This window comes from Eupeodes corollae, chromosome 1 (assembly GCF_945859685.1).
Source record: "Eupeodes corollae chromosome 1, idEupCoro1.1, whole genome shotgun sequence".
Classification (NCBI taxonomy): Eukaryota; Metazoa; Arthropoda; class Insecta; order Diptera; family Syrphidae; genus Eupeodes; species Eupeodes corollae.
Window position 1 is genome coordinate 174,477,778 of NC_079147.1, and position 18,168 is coordinate 174,495,945.

Genomic DNA, 18,168 nt, shown 5'->3' on the forward strand with positions numbered 1-18,168 from the left:
ACTTTGGTACAGTGATAACTATTGTGTATCTAGAAGGGATATTCGTAGAGTGTGATAAGTAGTTAACTGTTTAGCATTTTTCATTTTTCAGTGAGAACTAAGGCGTTTTATTGTTTGATGCACTGTTTGAGATTTCGTGAGATTTATGTCCAAACTAGCACAAAACAAAAACGCAAAAGAATTAAAAACATTTATGTATAAGAAAAACGCTATATTTTGTACAGTTGTATCGTGTTGGTGACCTAGAAAGCTGTGTAAGCGAAAGCGTTCTTTTAGCAGAACCATAAAGCCCCAACACCAATGCGACAAAAATACATGTGTTCCATTTTGTTTAGTCCCATACAAGCTTTTGATGCTGCTCCGTATTAGTTTTGGAAGGACTTCCTATTAGAATATAAACCGAAAATGTACCTTGGCAAGTCTTCATATTAGTCATCCATTTTATTAAAATGAAACTTTAATCTTTAAAGAAAGTTCTCTAACTTTTTCTTCGTCGTGCAGGGGCTTAAGATATATATTCGGACGATGGTTGGTTCTGGTTGGGATTTCGTTTTGAAGAGATCTTTTATCTTGACTATTTTGCTTTTCAAACAGTTAAAGGTGTTTTCATCATGGCATGTGAGAAATGAATTATTAAAATTATCTCACGAATTTATAACGCTAGAGACTTGAATATAATTGTGTGTTGAAACGTGATACCAAACTAGTATATTTTTGGGAAAAAAAAGTAATTAAGGTTTTTTTGTTTTTATAAATCAAAAAAACTGAAAAAAAAACGTTTGTCATCTGCAATATTTTACGAATAGAAAATAATTTTATCTCCCACATAATTGTGTGCAACGAAAAATACCATTTTTAACATTTGGTAAAATTAAGATAAAAATCGACTTGACATTTTTTTTTTAATTAGAAACCTTAAAAAAAACATTACTAAGAGTTAGTAAAAATTAAATTTCCACTCTTTTCAAAATTTTAAAGTTATATCATCAAACTAGTTTTGTTTAAAATTTTGAGAAAAATCAAATAAACAGTTTTTAACAAAAAATCAAAAAACCTAAAATAAATTACTAAAAGTTCGCAAAAATTGATTTCCGAGTTAAATATCTTTTCAAAAATTTGAGATATTGGCTTCAAATAAATTTTATTTTATAAAAAATGTTGTTTTAAACAATCAGTAAAATTTTAAGAAAACTCGAGTTGACAGTTTTCGTACAAAACTTGGTAAATATCTCTTTCCAAACCTTAAAAATAATAGCTTCAAATTTGGCTTTCTAACAGAAAATATTGTTTTCGACTTTCGACACTCAGTAAATTTTTTATAAAAATCCAACATTCCGCATGCCATCCTCTTTTTTTTAAGTCGTAAGCTTTTCTGATCAAAAATTATTTGTGAAGGAAACAAAGACAACCGAGCAAAATGCCTTGTAGTTCTGTTTTTTGGTACGACAGGAACGTCATATTCAAAAATGTATACAGTAAAACAAGTATAAGTATTCCACCAGCTGCCATAAGAAAACCTTCTTAAGTGCACATTAGACACTTACCTTATCTCTATATGTGTACATACATACACACAACAGCTTTAAACACAAATTCCTTACATTTTTCAATTATTTAATGATGTACTTAGACCCTGAACCCTGGTGCTGAAAATAATCAGAACAAAATCACGAGATTTTGATTTGATTATTTTCAGCACCAGTCGATTTCGAAATCTATATATATAAAAGAAAGTCGTGTTAGTTACACCACTTATAACTCAAGAACGGCAGAACAGATTTGGCTGAAAATTGGTAGGGAGGTATCTTAGAGCCAGGAGACGGACATAGGATACTTTTTATCCCGTTCGACAGCGTTCCCGTGTGACTTGACATGAAACGTCGGTCACTATAAAACGTGGTATAACAAAAAAGAATCAGACTTGGAATAACAAAACGCAAATGACCGCTATGTAATTGACGTAAAATGACAGCTATGTAATGATGTATGGATGACAATTTGATATTTGTAAGAAATCAATATTAAAACTATTTCTATTAAATAAATAATTAAGAAGTGGATTGAAGTGAAGTGAAGTTTAATTAAAAGTGAAGTGAAGTTTAATTAATAATGCCGCGACCAAGACGATCGAATCTTTCCCGACAAAGCCGTAATGCAAGAAGAATACAAAACACTGCAAACAAGAAATTGCACGTGAACAGCGCCGCAATAGTATGACTCGGCTTCGTGCTTCTCAATCACGAGAGCAAAATGAAGTAGCCCGTGAAACAGCTCGGTTGGCAATGCAGAATCGTCGAGCGAACAACAGAAGGCAACAAATAGATAATTTGCGACGCAGAACAAGATATTTAGGTGATTTGAATCGAGCAGCGTTTCGATACGATTGCAGCAATGATTACAGCTTGCATCATAGCGTTTGCATTAGGCAAATGGACGTTGTTTGCGAGTATTGTAGTGCATTAAAGTTTTCCGGAGAAAAGCCTGGATTATGCTGCCTTAATGGTAAAGTGGAACTGCCAGTGTTGACTCCACCACATGAGCCATTGTATTCATTGCTTTGTGGCGAAACACAAGAATCACTCCACTTTCTTGCAAATACTCGAAAATACAATAGTTGTTTCCAAATGACGTCACTTGGAGCAGATTCAAATTACCGTTAAATCTTCAAACTATTGAAGAACCAACGTGTAATATTGCAAAACACTCAGCAATGGCCTAAGTTTTAGCGGCATCGAAAATCATCATCTGGGACGAATGCACAATGGCGCATAAACGTGCATTAGAAGCACTTAACCGAACATTAAAAGATTTGCGCAATGACTCCAGATGTATTGGAGGAGCAATGATTTTACTGTCTGGCGATTTCCGCCAAATACTGCCAGTAATTCCAAGATCTACGGCTGCCGATGAAATAAACACTTGCCTCAAATCGTCAAATCTATGGCGCTATGTGAAGAAACTGCAGCTGACAACAAACATGAGAGTTACATTGCTTAATGATACATCTGCTGAAGATTTCTCGGAGCAATTGCTGACTATCGGTAATGGTCAAGTACCTGTCGATGAATCGAGCGGATTAATATCATTTCCAAATAATTTCTGTAATTTTGTCTCATCAAAAGACGAACTTATCAACAATGTATTTCCAAATATTATTTCTAACTACAAAAATAATGAATGGTTGAGTGAGCGAGCAATTTTAGGTTGGCTCCGTAGTAATCATGCTTCGAAACATAAACCAACCAAAACTGTGCAACGGTACTCGTTTGGTGGTTAGTAAATTGATGAACAATGTAATTTACGCTACGATAATGATAGGAAAATTCAAAGGTGAGGAAGTTCTCATTCCGAGGATCCCGATGATCCCAACCGATATACTGTTTGAATTTAAAAGACTTCAATTTCCGTGTTGCATTTGCCATGACCATCAACAAATCACAAGGCCAATCCTTAAAAGTTTGTGGTTTAAATCTAGAACATTCATGTTTTTCCCATGGTCAATTATACGTGGCATGTTCACTAGTCGGAAGACCATCTGTGTTGTTTGTTTTTGCGCCTGATAATAAAACAAAAAATGTCGTGTATCACAAGGTACTTAAGTGAAGAGCAACCTATGTACTAAAATACAGAAATAATAATGAATGATTAATGTAGTTATTTAAACATTAATGAATGATTAATGTAGTTATAAAAACACAATCTGCTTATTTATTGCCATTAAGGCGGGACAAAGTTCGTCGGGTCCGCTAGTACAATAATATAGTTTGAAAAAGACAGTCTAAAGAATGACTAATTTTATAATTAAATTTATGTAAAGTTTCTCAAAATTACATCTGTTTTTATCGTTTAGTAAAATTGCAAGTACATTCCATTAAATTCAACTTTGGCTTTTTTACAACTGGGAGTCAATTTCACTTTCAGAGCGAACTAAAACCTCAACTTTTTTCGGAAATAGTTTCCAACCTAGCGTGAGAACGTGAGACTTTTCTAAAGTCGATTTCGTTCTCACCGAATGTGAACTAATTCCTTCAGTGGACTAGGTTCCCGGGGACTTAGTTCCCTGCACTATAATACATATTTCTTGTAGTCTGCCTCCTCAAGAACAATTAAAAAAAAGTTCAATTATTCTTTTTAAATCGATGCCTGAACTGACACATTCACAATTCACATCTATTATTTTTAGTAAAAATTATTTAAAAAGATTTTATCTTTAGTGTTGGCATTTCTAGGCCACTTAAATTCAAATAGTATTTTAAAGTTTTTAAACATTATCATGAGGGAAAAGAAAATAATTCCTTCGGCAAACCCTCACGTCCAGAAACTTAATATACTTTAGAAGTCATTTAGTTATCGAGGAATTCCGAAAGCGATGTGCGCAAAAACTCTGAAGAAAACTTTTAATCTTGCAGGATAGACAAGAAGTGTTGGACCGAGCATTTGAATAGGATACAAATGTATGTACGTACATCTGTATGTGTACAGTTTGATGTGGAATGTAATACAAATTAAAGAACTATGTTAAGTATTAATTTAATCCTAATTTGTTAAAAGACACTTAATTAAAATATATCAAATAAAGTTCTCAACTTTTTTTCAAATGTAATTTTTGAAACTATCCAATAATACTGGGCTTGGCTCCTACAACATATCTATATAGATTGCGAAAAAGTAATCGCCCGCAATAATGGAGAGGGTTTAAATATATAATAACCCTTTAGATATGATTGTTTTGTAGCAACGTACGTAAGTGGCATACAATTGGTTTGTTGAAAAAGTCATCCCAATTGTTGTCATTGCTCACATACCACACATCATCCACACTCGTTTCTGTCATGCGGCAAAAATCTATTGCCAACCCACCAGCTAACACACGAGGTTTCATAGGGAGTACCTACAGAAGGTACATTGTATTTTCCACAGGTTAAACGTTTTATTCTTTTATATGTGTACGTACAGATGTATGCATGTATGTATTGTACAAACAAAAATATTCTTTTTAGTAAAAAAAGACACTGATGTAGTGATGTTCATCTGCTCCAGCTTTGTTGGCCCATTATTGCCGGGCGAGTGACAACTTACTGTGAGTCCACACAATGCTTGGTATAGGTACTAGGTATACTATAACTGTTAGCACAGTGGGTATATTTTTCAACTTTCACCACAGTTATCTAGGTAGAGTCTCGTCGTCGGGCTCAAGCGTGGGAGAAAAGTACATATTTGTGGTTCGTCGTTTATCCCATCTCCGGCACGTTTAAATCTGTTTGCCTTTTCTATTTAGAACCTATTTTTTTAGTACTTAATTTTGTATGTTTTTATAAATAGCTTATTTATAAAGGGGACACTGTTTCTGGTTAATGCTAATTCATTGTCATTATAAATGTTAATGACACACTTCGACGTTGGACACAGTTTTTAATGGTTGGTAGAATGCAAATGCGTATCCTTTTAGTGAAGACTACTACTAAGATTAAGGTAAGGAATGGTAATGTTCTTAAGTTTTACTTACAAACATAGATTTACTTAGGTCCAGAGGTCAACACCAGATCGACAACAGTGGGTTGTTCATGAAGTTGAACAAGACTCCTATCCACATGTTCCATATTGCATCATTTGGTGTATGAATATTGAAACTTTTAGTCTGCCAGTGAGTGGTATGCAGAAACCATTTACTCAGTCTCATGGGAAAGAGATCCAGATAGTGAGATTTGCCATTTTCATTGAGACAAACTTAAATTTGGTTGATGGTCATCTATATCACTACATATGTCACAAAAAATTGCATTGCTTATAAACTAAAAAATCGAATAGTTTCTTTTTCGTTAATTTGATAAAAAACAGTCTTACAGCTCAAATAGATTTAGAAAAGTTATTCTTCTTTTATCTTCTCTGGTCTCTATTTCAATGAGTACAGAATGGTAAGGTGTTCATTATTGGACAATGTATAAATGTGGAAATTGATTGGAAAAGCATAATTAGTTAAAGCCATAAAAACGACGAGAAGGGAAACGTCATATCTCAATATTGATAGACGATTGTGTTATGGAACCACGTGGCTTAAAAGAAAATGTCATGTTATCATACCTGCACCGATAAAATTGTCTAAAAATATGTCTTTAACAGGATTGATAATGATCCATATTGGCCAACTCAGTTTCCTGTCTCAAATTCCAACTACAATATGGCCATGATACCGTATACTCTAATTAGTCAGCCCTATTATACATAAATAAGTCGAAAGAAATAAGTCCCAGTGAAGTAAGAAAAAAAACACACTCTTAAAAAGCACCAAAATGTGTGCCAAAAAAGAACTAAAAGTAAAGTGGAGTCAATCAGAAATTGCAATAGAGTGACATATTTTTTCAGATTAATTTTATAAGATCATTAAAAACCGTTTTTGACGACTATCACAAAATTACTTAAAAATCTATAAATGAAGTGTTTATTTGCACAAATGAACTGTTTCGTGATTTTAGCTTGATTTATGTAAATGCTTACCAACACAATAAATATTTTTTCCAATTTACTCTTTCTCATTTTGTCCGCATAAAGGGGACAGAAATTACATTTTTTCAGAAAGATTAAGCTAAAAATACTATTAATCCAAAAAGCGTATAATTAGATTAGATAAGATTAGATTCAGGTTTACGAGTGTTCCAATTTATATATTTGCAGGTTCTGTGTAAAATAATCCGGAAAGTTATTTCTACCTGAATATTAGTAACTGAAAACTCTATTACAAATCCTTATCAACTCCTCGTATTATTATTGCAACAATAAAGCATTTGAATCCTTGTTTAAAATATTTTTATTCTCTAATCTCTGTCGTACATGATGTGCCCCTTTAACTTTAGGAATTGCACTTTATACACAACACATACTATAAACTAAACATACACCTTTACACTCAAAGGTGCTTTATTAAATTTACGCACAACATAATAAGGTATGTACATACATAATTTTATCATGTTTCTGTTGAATACACGTCACGGCTTACACTCAATAGCACATTACGCCAGACGTAAACACTCCCCTAGTCTCCAGAGTTTCTTCATTCATTTGGCCTAGAAGGTATATAATATAGGAGTACCTTCCTAAAGCAATGTTATTGTAGAAAGTTCAGGTTATATAACATCATTCGTCGTCGGTTAAGCAGCATTCAGCAGAGGTACATTCTTGCCTTTGCCACCACTTTTTTGAAGTCATCTTTTCTAGTTAAGTTTATTTTTTCCATTGCTTTTTTATTATTATTGTTCCTGCTCGTCTCTATCGTACAATTCTCCAATTTGTGTGCAGAAAGGATTTGAATTACGCACGAAGTGCCAGGTTATGTTATATATATGTGTATACAATTAGGAATAGTTCTAGCCAATGCCATCCTGCAAAAACTCTTCCGTAATACCAGCACTAGCCTTTGAAAAAACGTTACGAGACCATAGGCATAGAACCCTTATTTACATACATAATCCCTTATTTAACCATTAAATTGGTCTTGGAAGCATTTCGAGCTTTCTAAATGCTTTAATTTTATATTCTCATCTTGAGACATATCTATATATATATAAGTACTTATAAAATGTACACGTAATGTTTTGATATTTGACTGTTTTATATGTGATAGGTATGCATTTTCACCATTCTTCAATTTTAAGAATTTAAGTTTTCTTGTTTAATTTTTGAAATATTTGCTTACATCATTTTTGTCGATACATTTTTTATTAATCGTATTACGTTAAATGTCAGATTTGGTTGCAATTACTGTCTTTATTTCTAAAAACCACATTAGAATATTTTGACGTAACTTATTTTAACATTATACTGTTTATTTATTTTGAAAAAAATTAAACCTTCTGACTCAAATGTCTGTTACAAAAAGTCGAGTTATTTTTGTAGCATAATATATCTTGCATTAATCAGTCCCACCAGGGTCTCAGTCGCTAGTGTGTGAAGTTAGCCCCTGGGGGTTCTTAGACCCGAAACAGCTAATTTGGATTACCTCCCTTTTTCATAACTGATTTTTTTCATTTATTCCAGATTGTTCTAGTTGTTCTGAACATTATTCCAAATTTGAAAAAAATTCTAGTCAATATATTTTTTTCAGTTTCTCAAAAGTCCTGGAATCACTGTTCCAACAAATTAATATCGTGAAATGTATATTATAAGCGATAATGTCATCATTTTTGTACTATTTTATTTTTGAAAACCAAACAGTTTAATAAAATTTGAAAACACACATGCGAAGGAACAAAAAAAAAGAATAAACGCAGATAAAAAGATTGAAATCTAATACATACCTACCGTACGTGCGTCGCCCAAATTGTGTTTAAATTTCACGCAAAATCATACACAAATAGAGGCGCGAAAATACTAACATCTTCCTTTGAAAAAATAAAGAATTTGTAACCAAACCCATATTGTTTTAGCATAGACCAAAACGTCCTTAAAATTTCGGTTCTTAAAAAAAATAATAATAATAGATTGCTAAATTTTAATCCGATGTTACCGAGGCCAAATTTTGTCAGTTTTATTAAAATCAGTTAAAAGTAAATATTATTATTCCCTATCCAAAGTCAATCAAACAAAATTGTTCCAAACATTCTTCAAAAATATTGAAAAATGATAATTGAAAGCCGAAAAATATTTTAAAAAATTGTATTGTTAACGTAAACTTTATGAACACCCCAAAGATTGAAGAGCAATTTGGAAAGTAAGACATGTCTACAAATAGAAAAGGAGATACATTACAAAATTTTAAAATATTCGAATATGTAAGGCCTTTCACATTTGCGTAGTGCTATTCTAGTATACAAATTGTCTGGTTTCTAAAACTTTCCAATTCAAACTTGATAAGCATACATGTAGCTATATTCCATTTTAAAAACTTTAAGGGAATTTTAAAAATTATGTTGTCGGCTTGAAGCATTCATTCAACCAGACCGAACAGTTATTTTTTGCGGACCCATGATGATGATAGGATTGGAGTTACCGCTCTTAAAGTTAAAAACGTTGCCAGTTCGTGTAATATACCATGATGAAAATACAATGACAATTCTATGATTAGTTGTCCTTTTTAGAAAATCCGATATTGTTATCGCACAGTGTCTTTTTACATATATTTTTATTTTTAGAATTTTTCGAACTAGTTGTGTATTTTGTAATAATATCCTTAGGAACGGCTATGCGACATTAATGCAACAAAAAATAATTATCTGGAACATTTTGCTTTTATTCCCTAGTCACTAATTTTATATTTTTTCTTTTCTAATTGGAAATCTTTTACAGTGTTTATTCAATTGATTTTTTTCTGGTAATGCATTGAAAATCATATGGCATAAGGACCCCATTGAACATCCCCCTGGCTTAGTTATTTTCTTTAAAGTAAATGCACGTAAATTGGTTCATATACATACAGACATTAATAAGTATGTTATATTCAAAGGTAAAGTCAGGTATTTCAAATTTGAATTGAAATAGAAAACATTTTATTCATATTTTCTCTAATTAGACTCTCTCTGGGGATGGAAAGAAATGCATCCCACTAACATATTTGGGTGCACTTAGCTTTCAAATTAGAAAAGAGTTGGGGAAATGAACCACCATAAACTCCCGGCGTCATCAAAGGCGAATGCTTTTTTTTTACTTCGTTTACAAACTAATTATGAGGAAAAATTACGTTTCCTTGTAAAGCATCAAAAAACATGATATCAACAAACATAGTATCCTCAGTAAAAGTAAGATACCTTTTTATGTAGGTATGCATGTAGTTGTGCAATTTGCAACATCCAGAATAAAAAAGATCAATTTGTGTCGCTTGTGTGTTTTGTTTTTGTCGTTTTTGTTGTATTTTATACTTTAATGCTAATTTCTTGTATTGCACTTGAAGCTATGGATAGGGATATAAGAACGTCCAAATGGCGAACTCAGAAAATGTCTTCCTACAATATTTTAATTGAGCTTCTTGAACAAACTCAGGACAGAAGTAGAAAAATCTTCAGTGCAAGGACTATATGTATAGAAAATAAGACAAAAAAGGTATTTAATTAATTTCACTAGAATATCCTGCAAGAAGAGAAATGATTGTGTTCGTTCAATGTGGAGGTGAAAAATTTGTAAAGTGTCATTCGTGTCCGTCCTGGTTTTGTCGTTTTCTTTCTTTTATATTATATACGTAGCTTGTGGTAAGGTAATGCTATAGTAAATTCATCATAAGAACTTGCTTAAACAAACAAAACTGTTGTTGAAAATAAAATAAACACTTTTCTACTTTAAAAGTACAATTGTAGAATATCACAATAATGTTTTTAGAATGTTTTATATTCCTACTTATCTTATAAAGGTGGAAAATCTTTCAAGCTAAACTACGTAATCGATTTGAATGAAACTCCACAATAGATTATTTTTTAAACAAATCATGTGCTACAATTTACACAGATATTTTATATATTGTCAAAGTTGTAAGACGGCCAGACAATTAAAATAAAACAAGATCTTTTCGTTTCAAACGATGGACAAGAACTGAGCTTTTATTTTTCTTAAAGATAACATTGTCAAGCTTAACTAGCGTTGCATTGAATAAAGTACATTAAAGGGTATACGGTAATATTTAGAAAATACACTAAGCCTAATTAGAATATATATTTATACATAATTAGAAACATATTTTGAGTTGAATCATACGATACATTAATACATTAAAACATTAATACATATACGATAAATAAATAAAAGGTGTTATAGTATAACTTTTAACGAAAGTAACACTTCGGTTACATAAAATAAAGCCTACATCTCGGCCATTCCTGACATTAAATCGACTCGATTTTGGTATCTTTTACTAGTATTTTCAGAAGCAGAATGGTTTTTTGGATTTTGCATTTAAACAGTGACAACAAATTAAACAGACGAAATTAATTTAAACGAAACTGAACAATTCAAACAAAAATACATTTTTTTTTATATATAGGTACGTATGTATATAAAAGTTTTCTTTTAAATTTCTAGTATTTTAATCGGTTACCTCATACAGCTTCATATTTTCAGGGCTGCATATACCTTCGTATCGAATTCGAGAGACTTGTAAATTTGGTGGATCTTTAATACAATATCTACCATTTGGCAAAACTTCGTGCACAACGTAAGGCCCTTTGTACTTTGGCAATAATTTTTTGTTAATGCCTGCAGTGGTCACAATGTTCTTAACAACAACATAATCGCCTACCTTATAACGATGTGGCTTTTTATGATTTTTGTCATACTGAATTTTATTCATCTCTTGACTTCGAGTGATTTTCAAACTTGCGTTTTCTCTCTCTTCAGACAAATTTATCGGATCTCTCTGAAAGACTTGCGACTCAAGGTACTCGCGGACTTTATCGTAAGCTTCTCCTTTCTGCAAAACGCCAAACAGTAAGATACTTGGGCTAGTTCCTGTGCTTTTATTAATGGTGTTATTTATAGAAAATTCGATTTTATTCAAGTGCGTTGACCATTCACCCGGCTCTACTTCGGTTTCTTTTGAAAGCATAGCAGTCAAAAGCCGGTTGACTCTTTCAACCTGCCCGTTCGATTGGGGAGAATGAGTAGCAACTTTAATGTGGATTACACCAAAATCTCTGCAAAACAAGGAGAACTCTTCAGATGTAAAGCATGACCCTCTATCTGAAACTAATCTTTTTGGGCGACTGTAAATTGAGTAATAGTTTTGCAGACATTGTATGACTTCCTTAGTACTCGTAGTTTTTACCGAATAAAGTTTCGTGAATTTTGTAAATCCATCGACTACAAGAAAGATGTGTTTCTTTAAATTTTTAACACCAGCTGGAAGCGGCCCATCCATAATGGTCTACGTGGATTGTTTCAAAGGGTTTATTTCCCTTAGGAATATTATGTAGTTCACCTTCTTTTTTCCCAAAAGGAACCGAAAAATAAATGCATTTTAAGCAAGATTTTATATAATTCTTGATTTTATCTTTCATGGATGGAAACCAATAAGTTTTCTTAAGATATTCAAACACTTTATCGGCACCCACATTACAAAGACCATCATGATGACTTTGGATTATGACCTTTTCCACTTGCTTTGGAACGTAAAACGCAACATAATCTTTACATTTTCGGTATATGAGACCATTTATCATTTCGTAGAACGGATGTTGTTTATGTTCTAGAGTTTTGACTATGTCTTGAATTACCATGTCTTCGTTTTGAGCGCAAGCAAGAGCCTATTCAAAGGTATCAGGTTGAATCAAAAGGATGTTATGGCACCTGCTCAAAGCAATTTTATATTTTGCTTTAAAAGGTCGTAGAGTGGTTTCGATATCACTGAAAAGTTTTGAATAAATTTCCTAAAGTAGGAACATAAACCTAAAAATGAGTGAAGCTCCCTGATGTTTTTCGGAGTGGGGGAAAGCTAATCCACTTGAATTAGGTTTTATTCCATTTGCACTCACTTCATAACCTAGATAGGTGATTGTTTCCGTCATAAAAAGGCATTTGTCGTACCTCAATTCAAGGTTAAATTCTGAAATAAGTTTAGCTACTTGTTCGAGGATAGCAAAATGCTCCTCTTTGGTTTCAGTGGCGACAAGTAAATCGTCAATATAAACTAGTAGTTTACCTTCGGATATCAAACTTTTAAAGATGGAATTAATGTAGCGCTGAAAAGTAGCCAGCGCGTTTTTTAGGCCAAATGGCATATAAAGGTATTCAAACTGCCCCAGGGGCGTAACGAACGATGTAAGCTTAACCGAGTCATCTGCCATTTTAACACGGTGAAACACGTTCTTAAGGTCCAATAACGAAAAGTACCTTTTATTCCTTAACCTATCTAAATTATCCTCGATCAATGGAAGAGGGTAATTATCCTTTTGCGTCACACGGTTTAACTGTCTATAATCAATACATAGTCTATAAGTGTCATTTTTTTTCTTAGTTAAAACGATGGGTGACGCAAATGGAGAATTACTCTCTCGAATTATTTTTCTTTCCAAAAGATCATCCAAAATTTTTCTCAACTCGATAGTATGCATATAAGGTAACCGTCGTGGTGCACAATTAAAAGTTGAATTAACGTTTGAAAGATTGATTTTCATTTCATATGGAACATTCGAACGCGGAATATTTTTGTCTGAATTAATTTGTTTCATAATATTGAAAACTTTTTGTTTTTCTTCGTAAGTTAAGTTATTATTTATTATAAGATTAAATTCATTTTCATCATAACAAGTATCTATATTTAAAATATCTCTCGCAAAAGTTTCGTCACTAAAATCGGTGCTGTCATTTTTGCTTTTGAAAATACTATCACAATTATTTTCATCTAAATAATTTTCATTAAAATTTCCATAAAAATTTTCGTAATTTGTAGTAAAATCGTTATTAGTTTTATCACTTAAATAGGTATCATAATTTTTAAATTTCTGTTTATCATAATTTTTAGCATAATTAATTGATCTAATTTTAGATTGATTATCATAAGAATCATAACATAATTTTATTTTACTTGTTTGCAAAAAATCTCTGCCGAGGACAACAGAGCTTGTCATTGTTTTATTTTTTACAACATTCAACATGCAACTTAAAGGACTATCACTTACATAAATTATACATCTAACTTGTCCAAGAATTGTCATTTTTGCTTCGTTTATTCCAAAATATTGAACGTCATCTTTTAGTGGCAGGATTACGAAAGGTGGTATAAACCGTTCCTGAACGAAGCTAATTGGGCTTCCGGTGTCTACCATAGTACGAGCTTGAAATTCAAAGACAACATTAGTCAAATTGTTTAAAAATCTATACCTAACATGCAGAGTAAAATCGTCATTAAATAATTTCTGCATTACTTCGTCATGATCACCGATAGCTTGAGGTTCTGCATTATTTTCAGGTTGTTGCACCAAAAGAACTGCTGACTGCTGCTGATTTGTTGTTGGATTAACAGGTAACTTGGTGATCTTACAAGCGGGTGCCAAATGCCCTTGTTTCCCACACTTGAAGCAGCTTCCCCTTTCCCTTCGTGGCTTTGGACAAGCACTTGCAATGTGTCCAGATTCATTGCAATTAAAGCACTTGTCTTTCACAAAATGCCTTGAAATTGTTGTTGCTGACGATGTCGTTGCCGCAAGAGAAGTTGTGTTTTCTGGTGTGTAAGACTTCAATTTCTGGTATTTCTTAAGCATTTGCTTTAATTCGTCTATGTTATTTGCAGACAAAAGAAGTTGTTTGTTGCAAAACGCATCAGGTATGCCTTTTATGATATAATGTATCAAATCTTCTTCTTCAACGTCGGCATGGAAACCAATCTCTTGCATGGCCAGTGTGTATTGGTGGATAGTTTCATCTCTCTTCTTCCTTCGGTTTCTAAGGGTATCATGAACATCGGCTGACGTCACTGCTCAATGGAACTCTTGAAGCAAGCCAGACTTAAGCTCCATCCAATTTAAACAACGTGACGAGCGAAGAAACAGTTTGGCGGTGCCTTTAAGACTTCGTTGGGCATAAATATATGTTTGTTGCTCATCCCACCTGTGCAAAGTTTTTGCCTCTTTAAAGCTACGCACACATTGCTTTACTGAAAAATTATCGTCTCCAGAGAAGTAAGGCACTGAGTCTTCAACGTCTTTGTATGACAATGAACATGTGGTACTAACATTTGTTTGACACAGCGCTGCGAGTTGTTCCTGAAGTCTTAAAATTTCCTGTTGCTTTTTAATTTTTTCGGCAAGCGTATTAATCTGAAGTTGAAGGTCATCGCCTTGATCGTCACTGGATGAATCCTCATTTGGATCTTCCGGAAAATGAATTAAAATTTGAGGTTCCTCTAGCTGGTCCAAATGGTCCTGCAACCTCATCTTTAACACCGATTTGTTTCCATCCGTGCTGAGATTAAAGCTGATTAATTTTTCTTTAAGAGAAGCAACAGTTGCCTCTTGTATAAAATTTTCTGCTCGAACTTTAGCCATTACTTTAGTTTTGAGTAATCACGCACGAAATTTTTATTTTTTTTTTAATTTGAAACATGCAACATGAAACATAAAATGTACTTTAAACTTTGATTGTGTAAGGGAAAAAAAACGGGGTTAAATCGATCGCACTTCTGATATGTAAGACGGCCAGACAATTAAAATAAAACAAGATCTTTTCGTTTCAAACGATGGACAAGAACTGAGCTTTTATTTTTCTTAAAGATAACATTGTCAAGCTTAACTAGCGTTGCATTGAATAAAGTACATTAAACGGTATACGGTAATATTTAGAAAATACACTAAGCCTAATTAGAATATATATTTATACATAATTAGAAACATATTTTGAGTTGAATCATACGATACATTAATACATTAAAACATTAATACATATACGATAAATAAATAAAAGGTGTTATAGTATAACTTTTAACGAAAGTAACACTTCGGTTACATAAAATAAAGCCTACAAAGTATAAGTAACTAGACAAAAATTGTATCTGCAAAAACCGTAAGAAGAGTATGGTTTAGATGTGTATTTTAATTAATCCAATAAAGAAGCAAAGAAGAAGCAGAAATCATGTGAGAGTACTTCTTGTCATGAAAAGTGCTTTCTGAACTTTGCCGTTCGGATTCGGCATAGAAACTGTAGGTCCCCTCCATACTTGAAATGACTTTCACACAGGAATTGTTTAGAGTTGTAAGTCACAAAGATCTAGTTATCTACAGACTGTTGCGCCACCTAAATTATTTATTTGATATCAACAAATTGTCCCTTTTCCTGTATTGCTTTGAAAACTGTTTGTTTGTATATCTGAACAAAAAAAGTATACTTTACATGCGCTACCAGTTTTTTTAATTAAAATTAATATCAGAGGTTTCCAGATAGATAAGAATGTGTTTTATTTTCCTGTTTTTATTTATTTATTACATGAAAAACCCATACACATTAAGACATATTGTTTTATAATTTAGGTAAAGGCTACAATTAAATAGCTTATGAAAGCTAGGATTTGACAAATTTGTTTTACTTAAATACATACAAAAGTGAACAAAAATTTACAAATAAAAATTAAAACAAAAAGAAAAAAAAGGAAAAAAGAAGAGAGGAAAAAAACTATAAATTTATTATCAGGAATGTGAAAAAGTATTTTCATTGTGAAATGTAAAGTAGTATTCTGGTCTGTAGTTCGCAAACATTGTCTATTTCTCTTATTCTCTAAGAGACTAGGGACAAGGTTGCTTTAAATCCCCTGCTATATATGCTATAAATGATTTTGATGCATCCTCATCAAAGGTTTTGTTCTTAAAGTCTTCAATTTTTGAGTTATCCTTGTTTCTTTTTTTTGGAACTTTGTGTGTCACACAAGAAAAGTGCATTAAGAGCATTCAAAGAAATAAAACTATTGCAAAATCCTTCTTATTATTATATCCTTTATAAGGTATAAACTAATGTATCTTAAAATTTCCCACACTCATTCCTTAGGATTTTTTAAATCATACTTTTGATATTTTACATAGGATCATTGAAAATGTGTAACATTGTTTTCTATATTACAGATATGAAAAATCATGAGGAGCTCCTGGAAGACATCCGAGAAGATACATCGGTGAACACAATACCTGAAAAGGGTAAGTTATCGACCCGCAGGACGAGCAAGCATAATCTTTTCGATTTATTGATACAAGCTTTGCCTCTTATTATATCAGTTTATTTTCCTATTTTTTTAAATATTTTTGTTGGTCTCCTTTTTGTACTGAGTTTTTGTGCAACGTAGAAAGGTACTTCAACGTAAAATTAATGGCATCTCATAAACGTCCGTGTGGCATAGCAAAAAAAAATGCATACATACGATAAAGTGTATAATATTCTCAACGTTTTTTACGAATACACTTTTAAATGTCCTCCGAAAGCAAAAATATTTTTATCCATTTTGCTAGGAATGCTGATGTCCTCCCTTTCTTTTGGGTCTGTATTTTGTTTTTTTTTTGGGTGAAAGGAAGGCGGGAATACAATTTTTATTTTTTTCTGCCTGATTATGGTAATATCCTGAGTGATTGGTACGGTTACCGTTGCATGGATGCATTCATAAAGTACAGAGCAAAGACTTGGTCGGTTGCTAAACTCGCTGTACCTACTGGGTGGTTGATGGTGCTGCACAGAACTTTGCTAATAAATATTTTGCTTTGACTGGAATATAAACGTCCATTTAGCCAACAATGTGCATTCTTCTTTTGGGGATTAAATGCAAAATGTTGAGCAGAATTTAGTGATGCGAAAATCGATGTTAAATTGGCCGTGTGATGTGGATGTGGTGGTTGTTGTTGACTATGGTGATTTCCGGAATTTCGGCAAATGGTTTTCTGGTTTTTGTATTTTTTTTTTAAATTTATCATGCAAAGTTTTAGTGAATTTTCTTATTTTTTGCATCAATTTTTCATATTACATATAAGCTCTAGAAATTTACAAAAAACTTTTTATGCTGGTTTATATAAATTCTTCTCCTCTTATAAATTATACCAAACCAAATTAAGGAAATAACATACACCTCTTCAGAAAATTTTTCCATTGACATAAAATTTGTTAATTTAGAATAATTTCATTTTTGGTGTACAGTTATTGCAATAAAGACCAAAAGGAGAAGGAGCACCAGTGTCTTACAACTCTTAACTATTACTGTGCGCGAATACTGTTGTCATAGATAGAGGTGACATACAGTAATAAGCCGAATCTAACCGGCTATTTTCAGAAAGCACTTTTCATGAATCATGACAAGAATTACTCTTGGGGGATTTGTCAACGTATCGTATACGTGAAAAAAAACTTTAGATGGCATAGGCAGGGATCTAATCCAAGTTTATATATTAAAAATATTAAATATGTACTTAAAATGATTTTTTAATAATAAAAAAAACATTGAAACGGCGATCCAAGGATTTTTTCAATGGGGTATAATATTTCCAATAAGGTGATTTTTTTCCTATTACTTACTTACTTACTTACTTAAGGTGGCGCTACAGGCCTGTGTGAACTAGGGCCTCACCCAACAAACTTCTCCATCTAGCTCGGTCCCTAGCTAGATGTCTCCAGTTTCGCGCTCCAAGTTGGGTGAGGTCACCTTCCACTTGTGCGCGCCACCTGATCCGCGGTCTTCCTCTACTGCGCTGTCCTGTGGGTGCGGATTCGAAGACTTTCCGGGCCGGA

The 18,168-nt window shown here is 32.7% G+C and overlaps 1 protein-coding gene across 1 annotated transcript in view; it reads left to right on the forward strand.

Annotated features, from left to right (window-relative positions):
- The window catches only part of LOC129940568 (opioid-binding protein/cell adhesion molecule homolog), a 92,127-nt gene that overhangs the window by 28,837 nt on the left and 45,122 nt on the right, over positions 1-18,168 (forward strand). Inside the window, 1 exon segment of the mRNA XM_056048947.1 lies at positions 16,524-16,595. Coding sequence (XP_055904922.1) covers positions 16,524-16,595 — 72 coding nt within the window.